At 55.9% G+C, this 20,746-nt stretch overlaps 2 protein-coding genes across 2 annotated transcripts in view; one reads left to right on the forward strand and one right to left on the reverse strand.

Moving 5' to 3' along the window:
* The window catches only part of DBH (dopamine beta-hydroxylase (dopamine beta-monooxygenase)), a 15,310-nt gene extending 171 nt beyond the window's left edge, over positions 1 to 15,139 (forward strand). The window contains 12 exon segments of the mRNA XM_009892251.1: positions 1 to 199; positions 2,498 to 2,644; positions 3,988 to 4,245; positions 5,793 to 5,969; positions 6,415 to 6,517; positions 8,065 to 8,231; positions 8,972 to 9,115; positions 9,240 to 9,278; positions 10,243 to 10,302; positions 10,919 to 11,046; positions 11,854 to 12,013; positions 15,005 to 15,139. The exon segment at positions 1 to 199 is cut by the window's left edge and continues 24 nt beyond it. Coding sequence (XP_009890553.1) covers positions 1 to 199; positions 2,498 to 2,644; positions 3,988 to 4,245; positions 5,793 to 5,969; positions 6,415 to 6,517; positions 8,065 to 8,231; positions 8,972 to 9,115; positions 9,240 to 9,278; positions 10,243 to 10,302; positions 10,919 to 11,046; positions 11,854 to 12,013; positions 15,005 to 15,139 — 1,717 coding nt within the window.
* A 3,088-nt stretch (positions 15,140 to 18,227) lies between these two features.
* The window catches only part of SARDH (sarcosine dehydrogenase), a 25,930-nt gene continuing 23,411 nt past the window's right edge, over positions 18,228 to 20,746 (reverse strand). The window contains exons 20-22 of the mRNA XM_009892322.1: positions 19,561 to 19,581; positions 19,154 to 19,164; positions 18,228 to 18,353 (exon numbers count right to left, since the gene is read on the reverse strand). Coding sequence (XP_009890624.1) covers positions 18,228 to 18,353; positions 19,154 to 19,164; positions 19,561 to 19,581 — 158 coding nt within the window. The remainder of the gene's footprint in view (positions 18,354 to 19,153; positions 19,165 to 19,560; positions 19,582 to 20,746) is intronic.

The following is a 20,746-nucleotide window of genomic DNA, read 5'->3' on the forward strand; positions in this document are numbered from 1 at the left end:
TCCCTACAAGGTACCCCTCGATCCCCAGGGGCTGCTCCAGCTCTCCTGGAACGTCAGCTATCCCGAGCAGGTCGTGCATTTCCAGCTCCTCGTCAGGGACCTGCGGTTCGGGCTCCTCTTCGGGATGTCGGACAGGGGCGAGTTTGAGAACGCGGACCTGGCCGTGCTCTGGAGCGACGGGCACAATTCCTATTTTGGGGTGAGTCGCTCGTGTGTTTGCACGGCTGTTTTTGGGGTTGCCTCCCCGCGGGTGAATCTGGCTCGTGGGTTGAAAGAGCGGTGCTGGTGCAGGGCACGGCGCGTGCTGGAGCGCTGCTGCTGCTCAGGTGGAAGGGCTCCAAAAGGGCTTGGGGGTTTCTATCCCAGAGGGACCCACGGATAAGGTCTACGCTATGGGTTTGGCATAGGATCTTAAACCCAAAGAGAAAAGATTAAATACAGCAAGGCTGAGTGGAACCAAAACCGGGATGTTTCTGCTGTGCTTCACTGCCCAGAGCTCCAACAGGCGTTGTACTGAGCTGACACTCACACGCGCACACACACAGGATGCATCAACACCTCGGGTCGCCTGTGCCCTGCCGTCAGTCTCCTTAAAAATTAACCACAGCTTCCGTTAATGACTTCGAGAAAGTGCAAAAGTTATCCGGCAGAGAGCTGGCTCCTGCCAGCACCCCCAACCCGCCGGCGGGTCGCTCTCGCCACTGTCGCAGCCATCGGCAGGACATGGGGAAACCCACCCGGGGGGCGGTCTGCCAGCGGCGCGGTGCCATCCGAAATTAAACATACAAACCTATTTGGGTGCCATGTAACTGCCTGGTGGAAGCAGGTTGGGGGGGTGGTGGGGGAGCTCATTTCCAATTTCGCTATTTGATTTTCCTACTGTAAATCGCTCTCCTTTCTTACGCAGTCCGTTCGTCCCGGCTCTTGTTTGGTTTGTCTTTCCACCGGGGATGCAGTTACAGTAACTGCCCCGGTGCTCTCTGGCTTCTACCCATCCCCAGACCACCTCGTTAGGCTTATTGCAATTGCGCTTGGCTGCAGAAAGCAATCCACATTTTTTCCCCATGTGAGGCTTTCCAGTAAGTTAAATTTTACCTCTCTGCTTACTTCAAATTAACCATAAAATACATTCTTTCACAATCAGCCGCAGTGTGATCTGCAGTGTAATGAAAGGATGAAAAGGAAGGCTTATTATCTGTACTGTTTTCCTGCTAATTACCAGCCATTCAGGATATGTGGTGGCCCGAATGCTACGGTATTTCACAGCATCATGTTAAAAAACCATAAAGGATCATTTCTAATCTGCCTTCATGTGCTCACTGAAAGACAAACAGCGCTGAATTAAACGCCGGGCAGAATGTGGGCTTTCGCTTTCAGTTGGTGCTGAACAGCATCCTGCAAGGAGATTTCTATAAACCTCTCCAGTCCTGGTTTTCTCTCTCCCAGCAGCCTTTCTTCTGGATAAGTATGTCAGCTGTTAAAAAGATCCCAATTTGCTTAACCCCCCATGTACTACGAGATTAATTTGCACACCATACTCCTATAAAAACAAATGTCATGCTAGCTTCGTGTAGCTGATTTTACTCTCCCCCTCTAAGGACAACATGTTCTCGAAATATCACTCTATAGTTCTGGCTGAAATGATGCCAAGACGCTTTATTCTTTTTCTGCTGTTTCTTTCCCCCAAGATAAAAGAACTGATGCCACTTGTGTACGTACAGCGAGGTACTTCTTAGATGCCTTTTCTCAGTAAACAAAAGATATCAACAGGAGTTGCACAAGATCAAGAGAACAACCCTGTTCAAATCCAAATTCTTGCAGGATTTTACACTCCAAACCCTCAAATCCTTAAGCACAGGAGTAACCTACTGCTTTCCTTCTCGGTGTGGCTTTGTCACCATCGTCAGCACTGGGGAGTCTTTGGGAGGCCTCGCTGGGCTTTGGAAACCATCTTGCCACAACTAATGAAGGACTTTGAAGAGGGGTAGCGATTTCTAGGACTGACACTACAGCACAGCAAGGGTCTCATCTTAGACCGCGAGCAGCTGGTGTGCGGCAAGAGTCTTGGAGAGCACATCACCCCCCTCAGAAGGTCCCCTCAGCCAAATACACCCAAAACACAGCACAGACTGATGCAGCACCTTCACATGTCCCCGCGGGCTTTCCTCCTTTCCCCAGTCACATCTCAACTTGCAAAGGTCTTTCTGCAGAATGTCAACGCTGGGTCACGTATTTCACAGGTCTGCCTGTGCCGAGCACCATGGGTCTCGTGGCAGGGACCGTGCCGGCATGGCTGTGCCCGTGGGCTGCTGGAGGGGGACATGGGGGTAACCAAAACACGGTCTCCCTCCCCCTCCAGGACATGGAGGGTGAACCAAGCGGAGGGTGAACAGAAGGAGGACCTCACGACTTGCGGTACTGCTGGAGGTCACTGCTCCTGGGGCTGAGCGGGGCCAGCGGAGCCTCCCGGCTTAGGGGGATGCTCTTCCTCCCGCAGGATGCCTGGAGTGATGCCAAGGGGCAGCTCCACATGGATTCGCAGCAGGACTACCAGCTCCTTGGGGCTCGGAAGGCTCCCGAGGGGCTCTACCTCCTCTTCAGAAGAGCCTTCAGCACCTGTGACCCCAAGGACTACCTTATAGAGGTATGGCATCGCCCTCACCCCGATATAGCACTCCCCATCCCTCTCCCAACCCCGTCCCAGCCCCAGGGCACCAAACTGGGCTCCAAACCCCAACCTGCATGGCTCTACTTGGCCGGTGTTTTGTTTTGGGGACAGCATCAGGTGTTTGTGCTGTCTAGGGCAGAAAGGAAGCATGCTACAGATGTCAGCACTGGGACATGAGTAATGTTTGGCACAATCTATTTACAATCCCTTATAAACCTCTATAAAGTGTAGATTTTAGCTCGTTTGCATCATCCGCTCCTGTTAAGCGTGTGTTAGGTCTATATAAATACCCTCCTGCATCACTCCCGTTTGCAGTCTGGAGCCAACTGTTTGGGGTGTTACAAAGAGGTGTTGGTGGTGTTCAACAGGAGGCAAAGAGGAGGGTTTTGGCAGGAGCCAGAGCAAAGGGACTGCAAATAGAGTCACTGCGGTGTGGTTGTGTGTAGTTCGGTCTGGTCTCTCTGGGTCTGTATTCACCGCTCCTCTAGGAGAGGGGATTTAGGGGAAACCTTCCCAGTGGGGATGTTGAAGGGCGTTGGGGTCTCAGATGAAAGCCTTTGCTGGGTAGGATATTTAAAAGCCAACGTGGGCACAGAGCATCTCTGAGTTTTTGTTGCTAGTTTTCAAATCTCGTCTTGCGGTGAGAAATGTCTACTGTCTGCCAAAACATGGAGAGCCCTGGAGGAAAAAAAAAAAATCTCTGTGTGAACTGGGAAAAGACTTGCAGGTCTTTCTTCTCTGATCCTTTAAGAGAAAATCATCCTCTTTTCCTTTCTTCCTTATCTCCTCTCCAGAGCTCACTGGTTTCAGCAGCACCTTCCTTGCTGGCAGTAGACTTTCAGCAAAGCTTCTCTTGGTATCCCCCAACAGAACCTGAGAGAAAGGGAGGATTTCAGGAAGAAGCTTTGTTCCTCCCCAGGCTGCTGCCCATGGCCATTGCTGCGGCTGGGCTGTGGAGTGGGATAAGCCCTGAACCGACATGGCTGTCCCAGCCTGGAGCTCAGGAGGGATGAGGGGCTCTGAAAGAGCAGAGAGGAGATACCCTTACAGAACTGATGCCGGTTAGGGAAAATTTTTCAGACTCTCCCAACTGATAGGGAATCCTCTGTGATCACATCAGCCAAAGAAATGCCCCTAAATCTACAGTCTTTCTGGGAGAGCCCGGAAAAGCGAGTTACTGGTGAAGGCAAGGTGGTTTCCCATCTGGGGAGGGGTCCAAGCCCACTCCTGGATTCATACCACTGATATTGGTGCTAATTGTCCATGCAGTTCACATTCCTGCATGAAAAACCAGCTGATGTACTTTGCTCTCACTTCAGGATGGCACCGTGCACCTTATCTACGGGATCCTGGAGAAACCGGTCCATTCCCTCCAAGCCATCAACATCTCTGCCATCCACAGGGGACTGCAGAGGGTGCAGCTGCTAAAGCCCAACATCACCATCCCTGAATTGCCCAGCGACATGAAGACCATGGAGATAACAGCCCCCAACATTGTCATTCCCAGCCAGGAGACAACCTACTGGTGTTACATGGCAGAGCTCCCAGCCGGCTTCTCCAAACATCACATTATCATGGTAAGAGGCAGGAGAAGAGGGTTGCTTTCCCCGGTGCAGATCAGCAGTCACCACTCTGCAAAGTCCACCTCTTCCCTGCCCGTTCACAGGGAGGCTTTCAGACCCACACGTCTTCCCCAGCATGGTACCAAAACATCTCCCAGAGCCATCCCACCAGCCAGTGGCACCCTCCTAGACCTTCGGGTCTCCTAGAAAACCCGAAGTCAGAAGTTTCTCGGGAGAAGGTTGCAGGGTGGTGACTTTCCACCTGGCACAATGAGCAAGTACCGGGACAAGCTCCCTGTGGTAGGCAGAGCTGTAGCCATCAAGGACAGACCCATGGCAGGACTGTGGCACACAATGAGCCATGAGGAATACATAAACGTGGGAAACAGAGGAACAGGGCTGGTAAGAGCGGGGCAAAGTGAGCCAGGATACGAATTGGCTTCTAAAAGATTAGGAATACTCAAAAAAAAAAAAAAGAAAAAAAAAAAAAAAGGGGTAAAAAAAAAATGTGTTGCACACGCTTGGGTCACCTCTCTCAAAGGAGAGGCAGAAACCTGCAGGCAGCCCAGTGCGGGGAAAGGCAGAGGTAACGCCTGTCTGACCGCCCGTCATGAGCTGCATCGCCCTGGCAGGCACGGAGGTGGCTCTGCAGATGACCTGGCACCCCCGGAGCCAAAAACACACAACGGGGAGAGGGAAAACCTGACACAGGAGCCGAAGCGAGTGCTTAGTGATTTATAGGGGAGAGACAGCAAAGGAAAACTCAGAAGGAGGGTTTTCTCTCCAACAGATGGTGTGAAATGAATCATCTGTGTGTAAGTAAAAAGTGCGTAACTCCCGATACCTTCCCGCTGCTGCAGATCATTTCTACAGCTGGCGCTTTTAGCCAGAGCTGTTCCTCAGGCTTATTTGAAGTCGCTCTTTCTACCCCAAATCCCTCTCCCTGTGCCCCGAGCAGCTGTTGACTAGAAACAAAACCCAGTAGCTGCAGGAAGAGCTACCATAATGTGGCCAGGACCCTCTTTAGAAGAAAACAATGTCCCCAGAGTCACTCACACCCTGCAAAGTGTCAAAGGACTCAGTCATCACAAAGCAGACCAAGATCTTCTGCTGATCTTGCGCATCTGTCACTGGAGAAGACTACATCTGCACAAGCAAACCCGGCCATAAGGGGGAAGACTGCCCTGAGGATGTCGAGGACCGTGTTATGAGTAAATTACTATCCCCGAGTACGTGAACACCTGCAAAAGTGTCAAAGGACTCAGTCATCACAAAGCAGACCAAGATCTTCTGCTGATCTTGCGCATCTGTCACTGGAGAAGTGATGAGATGTTTCTCTATGGTCTTTGGCGGACTCTGGGTTGGTCCCAAAGCCCACCAAGAGCTCTTGGCCCTTGGTGCCTCATGCCCAGAGCAACCTTCCCTCCCCATCACGTGGCAGAAACCGTCTCCCATTCAGTAACGCGTAGCAGACATACCTGCCTTGGGCTCCTTGTGCAGCCCCTGCCGATGGGCTCTCAGCAAATGGTCTTAATGTCTCCTTCTTGGGTGCTGCTTTGCAGTACGAGCCAGTGATCACGGTGGGCAACGAGGCACTGGTCCACCACATGGAAGTCTTCCAGTGCGCTGCTAAGTTTGACAGCTTCCCCCATTACAACGGGCCCTGCGACTCCAAGATGAAGCCAGACCGGCTCAACTACTGCAGGCACGTGCTTGCAGCGTGGGCCATGGGAGCGCAGGTGGGTGCGAGACGGGACCCACCACCCTGGGTAAAAGCTTTGCTCTCAGGCTCTTTCCTGGTGCCTCCCAACCCTTCCCGATCCCATCTTGGGATTGTCCCATGTAGGCTGTCCCAACACCGGTCTCTGCTGAGATTTGTGTCTATCCCTGTCTGAGCTCCCCCCAGACATGTCTGAGCGTCCACCTCACCCCAGCCCACCTCCTCGGTGCCATAGATCAGTGTGATGCCCCTACCCAGTGGTTATGCCATTGCATGTGCATGCTGGCACGTGAGAAGCCTTCGGAAGCAAGACCAGCTCACCAAGCACAATCAAAAGCACAAGTCATGTCCCTCAGCCCACGGTGGGGCTCAGGATTATGCCCAGACACTTCCCTTATGCTTTTCAGCCTTGTCCCCAGGAAAACCACCCCACCACTCCTTTAACACTCTCCCTCTCCTTCTAGGCTTTCTACTACCCCGAAGAAGCAGGTCTTGCCTTCGGTGGCCCAGGCTCCTCCAGATATTTGCGCCTTGAGGTCCATTACCACAATCCCCTGGTGTTCAAAGGTGAGTGGGTGCGTGGGGACACCCCGTACCTCCCCAGTGAGGCACTGGCAGGAGAGCTGGGTAAACACCAGGGACTGCCACCCTGCTAGGAAGGGCTTTATACAGAAGAAAACTTGGCCAAAATCATAGCCCTATTTGCAACTTTCTGGAGACCTCATGGCCCAGATCTGCACTAGCGGGAGGAACACGTTAAATCCTCACCCTGCTGCTGCCTTTCTGCTCTCAGCGAAGTCATCCTCACCAGAGGCTGGACCCCATCCTCCTGCATGCCCAGTGGTGGGGAGGGATGCTCGGGGAAGGGGAGCCTGGCTGAGCCTGCCACCCCCCAGGCAGAATGCTGCCCCTACACGTCGTTCCTACAGGGCAACGGTCCAAGGCAACACCATGGTTAAGCTGGGCTGTCACAGGGTGTCCCGTCCCCCCCCCAATTTCTGTGCAAGGTGGCGGTGGTGGGACCGAGCTTAGAGCCAAGAGCAACAGCGGCGCTGAAGTCACCAGAGAGACAGCACCAGCCTGGCTGGGGATGGGGGAATTTAGATGTTGTTTTACTGGTACTCCTGCTTTGATAACATTGTCAGGAGACACATTTGAGAGAAAAAAAAAAAAAAAAAAAAAAGGGATGCCAAACAAGCCGGTTTCTTCATTAACATAAAAACAAGTAGCTTCTTGACTACCCAAGTATATTTTTAGGAGACCAGAGCATATGTACTGTAGATCAATCATAGCACATTTGGCAACTCGAGAAGAAACACGTCTATAAATACGGAGCTCACGTCTTTCATAATTTATCTGCTTTTGCGTGTTAACCAGTAGTGCCTCCCCCGTTATTCTTATCCCTGGGTGGGCTCCAGCCCAGATACAGGCAGTTCAAAGCCGGCCCAAATCCCTCCTGACCTACTGAACCTGCCCTTTGCCTTTGCTTGCAAAGCTGGGTGGGAAATGGGAGCCAGAACGGGGCTTTGCGTCGCGGCAGAGCCTCTGCCTGCCCCGTGGTCAGCATCTGCCCCGGGCACACCATGGACACAGGGTCTTCTCCAGCTCCCGCCAGCTCCTGGGGGAGGAGGTTAAACGGAGCAATCTCAAATGCAAGAGAGACCAGAAGCTTTCTAAATGCAAGGAGTACTTGCTCCACATGCATTTCTCCTCCTGCCGGGCCCCCAGTAACAGCATGGCCTTAGTTATTTGGATGTATCAGTTAAAGATGCAATGAGGCGTATTTCTGAGGGAGTTCTCCAAAGCACCCTGTGATCTGTCCTCCTGCTTTGGGCTCTCCAAAGGCACTACTTACCTCTCTTGGGAGCAATTCAACCTCAGGTCGGTGACCTCTCTAGGGGACAAGGTATGTGTTTGGGGCCACTCTGTAAAGGCTTGCGTGAAAATATCTAGGATTTTAAAACATTAAGAACTGCACACACGAAAGTTGCGAGTGGCTGGAGCACCTCTCCCCACACCCACCGCAGCACAGCGTCATTTTTCACGCCTGACCTTGTCACAGCAGCTGTCACCTCTCCCACGGTGATTTGCAGCCTCGTCCTCTCGCCTGCCAGGTCGCCACGACTCCTCGGGAATCCGCCTTTACTTCACGGCCACCCTGCGACGCTACGACGCCGGCATCATGGAGCTGGGCTTGGTCTACACGCCGGTGATGGCCATTCCCCCGGGCGAGGATGCTTTCATCCTCACAGGGTATTGCACCGACAAATGCACCCAGCTGGTGAGTGCCCATCCTCTCCGCCCCGACTTCACCTCGGAGAAGAGAGGCTGCAAATGCCTTTTTCCAGGTCCCAGGCAGCAGTGATACGGCACCGAGCTCCGGTCTCCCGATTCCCAGTTTTAAACTCCCTGAACCCCTTACCATGGGGTTGTGCTGGAAAGAAACAAAATTTGCTGTGTACAACAAACAGTGAGCAGCTGGTTGGGATGCGCTGAATGCCCCTCGAAGCCGCTCTCCCGGGGCGCCATCTGCTCCGGCTCCCTGGGGTACCATTCCCATAAATCTTACTGCCGAGCTGGCTGTGCCCCGGCAGTGCTTTCCCCCATGGAGACGGGAAGATTGGCCTCTGCTTCCAAGGAGCTTGCCAAGAGCTCTCTCAAGTACGGTTTCAAAATGCCCACTTTGCTCTCAAGGAAATTTTAGTGGATGTTTTTGTAGGGCCTACCCAAGAGGAATCAATTGTGCCACCACTAACGAACGCAAGGAAGCAAGCAGTGCCTGGCTCAGCTGCTCCTGCTGACTTAGGGCATGGCAGCGCATAAATTGTTTTTGGCAGCAGACCGAGTGTCTGTCCCTCTGCAGGGAGCTCACTCCCACACCGCTCCAAGGGCACAGCGATCCCCACACCCCCGCGCGGGAGCCAGCGCAGGGATGGCCGGTCCCCAGCACGCAGCAAAGGGGATGCACAGGAGGGGAGAGGGACGGGGTTGGGCGAAGGGCTTGAGCCATCCTTCCTCCAGGCTCTGCCCGCTGCCGGCATCCGCATCTTCGCCTCCCAGCTCCACACTCACCTGGCAGGAAGAAAAGTGGTGACAGTGCTGTCCCGGGACGGGAGGGAGCGGCAGGTCGTGAACGCCGACGGTCACTACAGCCCTCACTTCCAGGTACAGGGGTGCGCAGGAGCAGCGGGGGGGTGGTCGGTCCCGGCTGGATGTCACCCACAGGGCTGCTGTCCCGGGCACGGAGCCACGGCATCGCTCTGACACGGTCCCTTTCCTTCCCTCCCAGGAGATCCGCATGCTGAAGGAGTTGGTCGCCGTTTATCCCGTGAGTGGCTCCAAAAACCGTGGTGGCTTCCAAATAGTGCAAGCCCTACCCCTGACCCCGCAAGCCCCGAGACTCCTGTCTCCTTTATGCCACCTCATCCCCTCTGCTGCCGGCAGCCCCTGCCCACGCACCGGCAACCGCTGCCATCTGGGAACCTCCCGGGGGGGCTGCGGGAGGATGCGCTCCCCCTGCTCCCTGGGTCGTATCTGCCACCTCCGCGCGGATGCCTTGGGGACACCGGGGCCCATCTCATATGGCATAAAACCGGTGTGTGGGCAACCGAACCGTGCCGGGAGCTAAATTAAGCATCTAATTTGGCTGGGCTTCCTCTAGCAGAGGGAGGCTCCTCGGGGGGTGAGGGCAAACCGTGCGTGCACTGGAGGTGCCCCCTCCCTCCTTGTTTGATGGAAGCGAATGTGTTGGGAGCGGGTGGTAGAAGAGAGGCTGAGTGTGTACGGGCGAGGAAGGACCCAGCTGCAAAGCGGAGGGCACCTCCGGGAGCCGTCGTGCCCCAAAAGGCTGCTCAAAAGCCGCAGGACCCGCTGAAACCATTCCCAGGGCTGTGCTCCGCAGTGTCCCCACGGGTCGCAGCACCGACCGCGGAAGGGGAGGCAGTTGTGCCATCAAGTTGGCTATAGGTTTGGCAATTCAAATTGTTGCCTAAGTGCATTTTTTTTTTTAGGTGCTTCAGCCCTGCAGAAATTCTTAGAAAGTGAGGAAAGTAGGAAACACCATCCCTGGAATATGGCCCTAGGGAATCTCCCCAGGGGATGCGAGTTTAGCAAGTGCTCCTGCGGACCTCGGGGCTGGTGGGGGAAACAGGCTGCCCCTGGGCTGGCACCGCTACGGGGAACATCTGCTATGTTACAAACTCCCCGACCCCAAATTTGCCGATCGGAAAGGGGAAACTCTGCACTCTCACACCTATATGTGTCTGTGTTCAAACCCCCCCACCCCACTCCAGGGTGACGAACTCATCACCACCTGCACATACAACACGGAGGACCGGAGCCGAGCCACCGTGGTGAGTGCGGGGGGGACCTCAGCTGCCCCCCTGGGGCTGGCCGGTGTTGGCGCCCCGGGGCTGGGGGCACCCACAAAGTGGGCACCTGCATGAACCCGCGCTGAATCACAGCCAGAAACCAGAGGGAGGGCGGTAAGGAAGCGAGCCCGCAAGGCTGTGCTGTCTGCAGCAGGGATGTTAAGGTGCTAATTGAGAAGTAGCATGTGTCACTCTAATCCCCATCACAAACTGTTCCACCGGGGATTAATTGTAATTAAAGAGAAGTAGCGTTTTTTTGACAGTGCATGTTATTTTCTTACATAGGTGGCAAAAAAAAAAAAAAAAGAGCCTGTCAGAGGTACCATCAACAGGGACAAAACTAAATATAGCAGAGGGATTATAGGAAATCTGCATTTTAATGTAAACCGCACGATCTAGCCTGAAACTCTGTCCTTGCATAAAGGGTGGATGGGAAGATGAGCGGAGTGCGGCCCATCCCACGCACCTGAAGGGGTGCATATATATACATATATATGTGTGTTTGTGTGTCTGCACGTGTGTGTGCACATAGAGGTGTGAGCTTTGTGCCTTTGCAGCCCCTCTGCCCGCTGCCAGCAGGTTTGTGTCTGTGCCGCAGGGCGGGTTTGGCATCCTGGAGGAGATGTGCGTGAACTACGTGCACTACTACCCCCAGACGCAGCTGGAGCTGTGCAAAAGCGCTGTGGATCCGGGTTACCTGCACCGATACTTCAACCTCGTGAACAGGTACAGAGCCCCTGCACAGAGGGCTGGAGCCCCTCTGCTGGGAGGACAGGCTGGGAGAGTTGGGGGGGGTTCAGCCTGGAGAAGAGAAGGCGAAAAAAGGGAGACCTCAGAGCCCCTTCCAGTGCCTAAAGGGGCTCCAGGAGAGCTGGGGAGGGACTTTTTACAAGGGCATGGAGTGATGGGATGAGGGGGAATGGCTTCAAACTGGAAGAGGGGAGATTTAGATGAGATATTAGGAAGAAATTCTTCGCTCTGAGGGTGGTGAGCCCCTGGGGCAGGTTGCCCCGAGAAGCTGCGGCTGCCCCATCCCTGGAGGTGTCCAAGGCCAGGTTGGACGGGGCTTGGAGCGACCTGGGCTGGTGGGAGGTGTCCCTGCCCAGGGCAGGGGGTGGCACTGGGTGATCTTCAAGGTCCCTTCCAACCCAAACCATTCTATGATTCCATGATTTAAGGATGGCTGTGTAGTAAGAACCACCAGGAAGGGAGAGCATTCCCAGGGAGGGACTTCCCAGCAAGAGTCAGTGCATGGCTAAAGACTTACGTGCAAAATACTTCTTATAACCCAAGGCAGGCACCGAGCATCCCTGCCAGAGAAGCAGGCTGCAGCCCATTCACCCCCAGTGAGAGGGGCGAGATACTGATCTTGCACAGCACGTCCTCCTCCCGGGCGGTCCAGATGGCCCCAAACCTTCCATGATCCCAGCACCATGTTCCAGGCTGACCTTTAGGCAGGGAGGAATTAGACACATCCAGCGCTGAAAGGGGATGGCGTTGCTGCGTTTCAATGCGGCATTTCTCCTGCCCCAGGTTTAACGACGAGGAGGTCTGCACGTGCCCGCAGGTCTCTGTCCCACAGCAGTTTTTCTCCGTCCCTTGGAACGCGTTCAACCGCGATGTGCTGAAATCCCTCTACGGCTTCGCTCCCATCTCCATGCACTGTAACAAGTCCTCAGCCGTCCGGTTCCCGGTAGGTACAGCATCGCGACCAAAGCTTCACAGCAGAACTCCCGGCCGTAGGCAGAAAAGCAGCTCAGCGGAGCTGCGCCGCAGGGTGACCCCGATGAGACACGGCTCAGGTCTCCGGTGCTCAGGACACGGCTGTGCCCGGCGGGCGCAGTGCAGGAGCCGGAGCTGCCCGGGGCACCCCGGTGTCAGCAGGACACCGAGCCCAGCCCAAACCCGGTGTTTAAAACAACACGGCACGAGCCCGCTGTGGGTGTGCTCGGCCAGACTCAATTAGGAGCTGCATTTGCATACAAGCGATTTTGGAGGCTGCTTCTGCGGAGCGTTAAAGCAGGGCTAGCTCCAGAGCCGAGGAGAGACGTGAGGTGGTTTTTAGGATTTTAGCGAATAACGTCAGGTCCCAGCAGAGTGAGCTCATTAGGCACAGCATCTGTGCGGTCTCCGAATGTGGCGATCCAGCAAAACATGAAGGATAAAGGGCCGTGAGATCTTTAAAGAAAAAACAGACCCAGCCGTGACGGTCATGATGATGAAGATTTAAAACCACCGATGGTCTCTATCACCATCACCTCCCGACACTGTTTATCAGTGCAATAAACTCACACGATACGTTATTTCTGGATCCAGCAATACCCACAGTAGTGCTGGAGGATGCCAAGCTGATTGCAGGGAAGACCACCAGCTTTCTGCCCCGGTAAAGCCCCTTGAGCAAAGTCTGCTCTGGAGGGGGCAGAAACCTTCCCAGTTCCCTGGAACTGGAGACGCGGCACCTCTCGGCCACGCAGAGCCCGGCTGCGGGGACAGAAGTGGCGCAGAAGTTTTGTGCAACAGCGGAATTATGAATTAAGCCTCTTAATGATGGCCCAGGCAACTCTCTTGATTTCAGCGGGGCCTGGGGGGGTGGACGGGAAGAGACTCGAGCGGAGCAGAACCGGCGCTGGCACAAAGTGGGTCACGAGCATCGCAGCGAGGGCGAAGGAGCCGAGCTGCCCCTCCAGCTCCGCCAGTGTTTTCAGAGCGAGCCCGCTTTTAAGACATCTCATTTATTCCACGCTGTTTCTGCCAAAATAAAAGCACCAGCTTCTCATTAAGCTCGTGTTTTTGCAGTTCAGCGATCCCAAACCTGACGAGCTTTCTGGAAGGACTGAGTGCTGTTAATTACTGAGCAAAATCTCAAGGTAACGCTTGTGAGCGGCTGCGGGGATGTGGCTGTCCCCGAGTCCCCTGCACCTGCGAGGGCTCGCAGTGAACTCTCCATAATCTCTACGTTCAGGTTTCCACTCAAAAGCACCGAAAACAACAACTATCGAGACACTCCAAATGCCTTTGATCTACCGCAAAAGCAAAGCGGGATGCTGGCGAGGCACGAGCGCAGGTTTTGGGACATGTCAGCAGCGCAGAACGCTGCAGCAGACGGGATCAGCACTGGAGCAGGCGCATCCTAAACATGCCTAACTGCTCTCTCAAGCCATGAGGGTACAGGGAATTTCTGGGGAGACCCCACCTGCAGTACTGCGTCCACCTCTGGAGCCCCCAACATAGGAAAGACATGGTTCTCTTGGAGTGGAGCCAGAGGAGGCCCCGGAGATGCTGGGAGGGCTGGAGCCCCTCTGCTGGGAGGACAGGCTGGGAGAGTTGGGGGGGTTCAGCCTGGAGAAGAGAAGGCGAAAAAGGGGAGGCCTCAGAGCCCCTTCCAGTGCCTAAAGGGGCTCCAGGAGAGCTGGGGAGGGGCTTTTTCCAAGGGCATGGAGGGATGGGATGAGGGGGAATGGCTTCAAACTGGAAGAGGGGAGATTTAGATGAGATCTGCGGAAGAAATTCTTTGCTCTGAGGGCGGTGAGCCCCTGGGGCAGGTTGCCCCGAGAAGCTGTGGCTGCCCCATCCCTGGAGGTGTCCAAGGCCAGGTTGGACGGGGCTTGGAGCAACCTGGGCTGGGGTGAGGTGTCCCTGCCCAGGGCAGGGGGTGAGACTGGGTGAACCATTCTATGATTCTCCAGCTGGTGCTCCCTTGCAATGCTGTCCCCTCTCTGGTCATTCCATGTATGAGTGGTCCCTCCATCCACCTCCACTCTTCCCCAGGGTTTTCCTGGTGCCGGAGGAGGCTCTAGCCCGTTTTGCTTGACATACTGCAAGGAATTTCATCTGAAAACACAAACTCAACCTTCATCTTCCGGCGGATGACTCACAGCTCTACCTCTTCTCTCCAGACTTCCCTCCTCCTGCTCACGCTGCGGCTCAGCCTCTCGCTGACGTTTCCGCGTGAGCGCGCAGCATCACCGACCCCCAGCTCAGCCCAGCCTGAGCCCCCCTCCGCCCTCGCAGCCCCTGCCCGCGTCTCTCCTGGCCGCTATATGCACAAACGAGTCACGTCTGAGCCAGATCCTGCCCGGTGGGCTCAGCCCTCGTCGCTGCCTGAATCCGGCAGACTGCTCCTGGCAGGGAGCATCCTCAGGACAAGGTGCATGCCTGGAGCTGGGGATTTTGGCCTGGCCATGGTCACCTTGAGCCCCGATGGCTGTGACAGCCCTTTCCCAGGCTCATCCAGGCTGCTGCATCCCTCCTGTTTCGCAGCAGCTGCACATGAAATCCACGCTGGCACGCTCCAAACGTCACCTCCAACCAACCAACCTGCCTGCCAATACCTGGTAGCGAGAGTTTTTCAGGGCTGGGCTGAGAGCACGGTGGGTCAGTGGGAGTCCCTGGTTGGAGTCGTCTCCATCTGATTTGGTGGGTCACACTTTTAGGGGTGGAAACATTCCTGAGTGTGGTGAGTTGGTGCACCGTGGTGCACCGCAGATGTCTGCGCCGCTAAGGGGATGCGTAGGTGCTTCTGCAATACAAATAATTAGTAACGTCTCATAAGAAAACATCCTGGTTTGGGCTAAAACCACTTCAAATATTAAAGATAATTTCATCTTTACAAGTAGGGAGAAACATGGAGTCTCCAAGTACCTGAAAACCTGACTTGGTCTCACAGTGCTGATCTTTCTTGCAGGGCGAGTGGGAGAAGCAGCCGCTTCCCACCATCACTGAGCGGCTGCGGGAGCCCGTCCCTCACTGCCCGCCCGCCCCCGGACCTCGGCCTTCTGCCCCCGTCCCCCTCAACCTGGGTGAGCTCAGGAGGGACTGACGCGATGCCCGCTCCTCCCATCGACAAGAAGCACCTCCAGGCAGGAGCATCCATGGGGAACGTTGTCCTGTTGCTCTCCCGGCATCCCTGCCCGCACAGCGACGCCGGCCGGTGCCCTGGCCCCTGGCTCTGGAGGAGGTTAGGGCTCACAAGTTAGAGTTCAGAAAGTACTCTGGAGCTGGAAAGCGCTATATTTAGTGAGTTATTAGCAATCCCGGCTCTGAGTAATGCTGCTTTCCGCCCCCAGAATAATAACATGGAGGTTTGCTATTGTGCCGAACCCAGCGCAGCCCCGGGGAGGAGCAGGGGGAGAAGCCTGTTTTGCCGCAGAGAAACTGAGGCACGGAGCGAAGACCTGCGTGGGAGCAGCGTAAAAGCCTTCCCAGAGCCCCACGGTCCCGTCTGGCTCCGGGCGGCTCCGTAGGCGCTCTCCCACGCCAGCACCCTCGGCGGGGATGGAGGGAGGGAGGGAGGGAAGGAAGGATGCCGCGACGCCCACCCAGCCCTTGCTTCCCCGCTGCAGGGACTGCGGCTCCCCGCCGCGCTCCTCCTCCCACTCCCCCGCGTTGGGGATTATTCGTCTTGATGCCACCAGATGCCAATGGCCGGGAACAAATGATACCTCTGTGATGGGGTTTAGAAAGGGAAAAGGATGATGGGGAGGAAGGAGGAGGGAGGTTGGGGGGGGAGGGAGGGAGACAAACCTTTTGACAGGAAAAATGACTCCATTAAATACCTAAATGTAAAAAAAAAAAAAGAGAGAGAAATAATTGGGTTTTTGCTGTTGAGCTCCAAAGGGAAAATAGTCAGGAGGAGCAGAGGAAAGGCCGGTGGAGCTGCTGGAGAGCCCATCGATCCCAGCCAGGCGCCCACCTCTCGCTGCCCTGGGGCAGGTGGGATGCGGGGCAGCGCGGCAGCCGAAACCTGCCCCCCCCCAACACACACACCTTGGGTTCGAGGAAAAATCTCCGGTCGGAGCAGCGCGCATCAGAAAGGCTTTTTTGAAGCGAAACATTATCTTTGCAGGAACGCGGCAGATCCCTGGCTGAGCAGGGGGGCAGTGGTCTCCTCGCACCTCTTCCCCTTTGCCAGCTCCCTCGTTTATTCCCAGGACAAACGGACAGGACTGCGGCCACCCCTTCCCCTGCCCTCCTCCTGGGGAGTGTTAGGGAGTCCAAACACCTCCTATTCAGAGAAAAATTCATCCCAATCTTGTTTTTTTACTGTTACCAGTAAAACCAAAGCATTTGAGAGTTCAAACTCTTGCCCACGGCGCCTGTTGCATGAGGCTAAGGAACCGAAATCAGCTCTAAAGAGGGCATAAACCAAGCAAACCCGGTCGAGGGAAATAAAGTGAAAAGCAAATGCAGTGTGATTATTTCTTCAGGCGGGTGAGAGCTTCAGCAGAGATCAGGCCCTTGCTGCACTGCTGAAGATGGAGCCCAGCAAGGGCACCAGAGCAAGGGATGATTATGGGGACGGGCTGGGGGAAGCTGCCCCTTCCCCTCTGCAGCGGGGGGGTTCATGTGATGAAAAACCTCCCCTGATGCCTCCGAGACGGGCTCGGCGCTGGCGGAGGCTGCGGGGCTGGCAGCACACAGCTCAGCCTCGGCGCGCATCGCCCTCTCCGTCGGGAACTAAAAGGAGCCACCTCCAAGGTGACCTTCAGGAAGATGCCAGCAGAGCAGACGGGACCGCGGAGCCGCCAGCGGCCACACAGGGGGCCAAGGGCAGCCCTGGTGTCAGTGCCCCGGTCAGTGAGCTTACACCACAGCGCTGAGCTGGTCCTGCCCGTAGGGGAACAGCTCAGAGGACACACAAACACAAACCGTACCGGCAAAGCAGCCGTGGGCCAAAACATTCATCAAACTCTTTTTCCTTCTCCAAATTCAGAGGCTACCCACGCAGCAAGGACCCAGATTCCAACGGAACTTACCTTCGGGAGTTTCTTCTATTCTCTGGGGCACAACATGAGACTCTCCCCAGTTAAGCATCAAGGGGGTGCACGGCACCGCCGTGTTTTCCTCGTTTCAAACCCTGGGCACCGACGCACTCCCACTGCCACGGATAAAAACTGGGATGAGGTGTCTTTACTCTCGCCCTCCCACAAACGGCTAGGGTCATCCTTCAGCTCCGGGGAGGACCGACCCTCCCCACCTTCCGCGCAACCGTCACACACCGAGACACCACTTGAGCACCACCAACAAAATGGAAGCAGGCACTGAGCTTTTCGCACCCTATGTTGATTTTTTTAAAGGGCCTTAGGTGCCAGTTACCACTGAAGGCAACAGAAGTCGGTGCTTAAACTCCCTCTGAACTTTGGAGCCACAAGGAAGCATTTTGCCAATGCAGGACCTGAAGGTCCGGCTGTGAGCGGGATGAGGTGGGATGGAGGGACGAACCTGTGCTTGCAGAGATGGGAAGAACATGCCTGGAAACCCCCTGGGTAAAGCCAACGATTTCAGGGTGCAGAAGAACGCTGCAGTGGGCAGAGCACCCATGGTGTGAGCCTGGGCAATGCCCCTGGGCCCCCTGCCCCTTCCCTCCACGGCCCCCACGAGCGCTCCCACCCCAGCACCGTGTCCCCAGGGCACAGCCAGGAGGAGGTGACACCCATCAGAGCAGGGACAGACGCAGCAAGGGAACGGAGAGACGGCAGGTTTGGAGGCTACAGCTGTTATTAACAGCACAGTTAGTTTAAAAAATTCATTTCCATGCAGCGTGAAACTACATTAAAAGGGAAAAGAGTTGCCAGCAAAGTAAAAAATTGAAACCACTCCATTTGCAGTCGAGCAAAACACTGTTTTCAGGCCAATTAACCCGTGGAAAACAATTATTGCTGTAGTTGTACCGCTTCATCTAGAAAACACAGGAACAAAATCTTTGGACTTTTTGGAATCTCTTCCTCGTCTTCCCCTCTAATTCGACCCAAATTTACTCGAAGAGTTTGCTGCAGACGTTTGCCTGGCTCTCCCAGCAGACCCTGGAGCCAGCTGGGGCACCCGGGGGCTGGGAAATCAGCCGGCAGATCCTAATGGCATCTTCCCTCTCCCTATCCCAGCGTCCGCAGCACCCGCTCGCCGCGCTATCAGTAAAAGCCCTTCACTCGCTTGTTGTCCGGGTCGAACGGGGACTTGGTGTGTGCCTGGGCAGGGTAGGTCACCCCCATCCGCTCCAGCTCGTAGGTGCCGCTCTTCACGAAATCCAGCGAGACCTGCAAGGCACAGCCACGGCGAAAGCCCCGTTAGGCGCTGCGAGGCACGGGTGGGACACCAGCCCCCTGCCGCCATCCCAGCTCCATCACCGGGCAAGCCCCCACAGCACCTCCCAGATATGCTTTCCGTAGAAAACCTGCCTCCGCCATCCCAGGAGGATGCACTGAGAGCAGAAAAATAGATTTTTAAAAGCGTTTAGCTGAAAAATAAAAATAAAAATTGCAATATTCAGGTTTTTTTTGGAGGGTTGGGTTTTTTCCCCCCCCCCCCCCCTGTGGATTTTTTCAATGCCACCCAGCGCAAGGGGCACCGACAGCCAGGCGGTGGGAGCTCATTGCCAGAGGGACCAGAGCAGGCAGGATGCGTGCGGAGATGGCCCACCCCAACGGGGTCAGCTCTGGCTGCAGGAGGGGACCGTGGTGGCAGCCGGGTTGTCATCGCTTGTTGTGATGAGCGTGAGCTATCCCCTCCGCCTGCGAGGGTCACCCGGTGCCAGGCAGCGCTGGCGGCTGAGACACTCGGAAGGGCTGGAGACTCTCAATGCCGGTGTGTTTTAATCACCTGGAAATTGTCAGCGATTCAGCAAAACCCAGCATTTTTGTTTCTCTCCTCTCCGCCTCACCCCATTGCACCTCTTCTGCTCCTCTGACTCTTTAGCCCCGATGCCACGGGGACAGCCCCATCCTGGATGCCCCTTCCCAGAGCCGGGGAGCATCACACCCGCTCGCTGCGGGGCCGTATCCGCCGGGAGGAAACTACAGGGCCACAGGCAACACAGCGAGGCCCTGGGCAGCCATGCCGGGCGCCCCGCTGCCGGGGAGCCGGGAAGAGTCTTATGAAGGAAGAAGTCTTATGAGGAACGACGGAGGGAACTGGGGGTGTTCAGCCTGGAGGAGAGGAGGCTGAGGGGAGACCTTATGGCTCTCTACAGGTCCCTGAGAGGAGGGGGTAGAGAGGTGGGGGCTGAGCTCTTCTCCCTGGTGACAAGTGATAGGATGAGAGGAAATGGGTTCGAGTTATGCCAGGTGAGGTTTGGATTGGAGATTAGGAACAATTTTTTCACGGAAAGGGTTATCAAACACTGGAAGAGGCTGCCCAGGGAGGGGGTGGATTCGCCATCCCTGGAGGTGTTTAAAAATGAGGTAGAGATGGTACTCGGGGACGTGGTTTAGAAGTGGTTTTGTCAGGGTAGGTTAATGGTTGGACTTGGTGATCTTAAAGGTCCCTTCCAACCTCAGCGATTCTATGTTCTAAGAGGGGGGCTCTGTGTGCCCTTCTCCAAGGGCTTGGGGTTGGTGTGGGGTCTGGGAACAGCACCAAGCCCTGATGGGGACAGCACGGGGCAGGGTCCCGGTGCAGATCCCCCGAGGGACCTGTCCTCCCTGCACAGCAAAGCTCCCCTCTCTCCTTCTGCAATTACTCCCCAAGCCAAGCGGGAGTTATCCCAGGGCGCGGGGAGATGAGGGCTGCGCATTAACATCTGCTTAATGAGCGCTGCTTCCCAGCTGCAGCCAGCCGGAGCGGCCACGCAGAGGAGCTGGCAGGGCTGGGGACCCCGTGGCATGACCACCCGTACGCGGTGCCTCTCCCCACCATTGCCATTTTGGCCCCCCCGTAGCCCAGCAGGCAGCTGCCTGCTGGCAGCCCCACAGCATGCTGCGGGGGGGGTGTGTGAGCGGGGAGAGCGGTGCGATGGATGCAGCCGGCGGGGATGCACTCAGCGCCGCTTTGCCGCATCGGTGCCTCGCCGGAGGCAGGAGGGGACCATCTCCCCCCCTCCCCGCCACCTCCATCACGCTGCCTGGGGCAGGCGGGGGCGGCCGGGAGAGGGAGATGTAATGGGGAGGAGAGAGTGGGAAAGGGGGAAAGGAAAGGAAGATCTCGGGGGAAACATTCACAGCGGGGACAAGATGTGGATCACGGGCTAAGGGGGCAACTGGAACCCAAAACCACTTGACTCAGGAGTCTTGCACTGATGCAGGATTAAAAATAAAGGCAAGCAAGAGGATGGAAGTGGAAGCATATGCACTGCTCTTGGTTTGCAACAAGGAGGGTCCCTGGAGACATCATCCACAGCCCTCTGTCCCCACACGGGTTCCCTGGCCTCTGCCTGCATCACGCTGCTTAATGAGGGCATCTGATTTACTATCCAGGAGTCTCCCAGGGTTAATTAAGAGCCTGCTGCACTCCTATTGGCCGTTGCTCCCTATAACATAAGTTAATTCACTGCTGCAATTAAATACTCGGTTGCAATTAACATCTGAGGCAGCGCTTGAGCCGGAGAGCATCGCTGGGACCACGCAAAGCGACAGCCAGGGAGACCGACCTCGCCGCCGAGCCACGGCATCCCTCACCCTCCGGCCTCCCGCGGGGAAAGCACGGGGGGGGGGGG

The sequence above is a fragment of the Charadrius vociferus genome, unplaced genomic scaffold, assembly GCF_000708025.1.
Source record: "Charadrius vociferus isolate BGI_N301 unplaced genomic scaffold, ASM70802v2 scaffold549, whole genome shotgun sequence".
NCBI classification, from domain to species: domain Eukaryota; kingdom Metazoa; phylum Chordata; class Aves; order Charadriiformes; family Charadriidae; genus Charadrius; species Charadrius vociferus.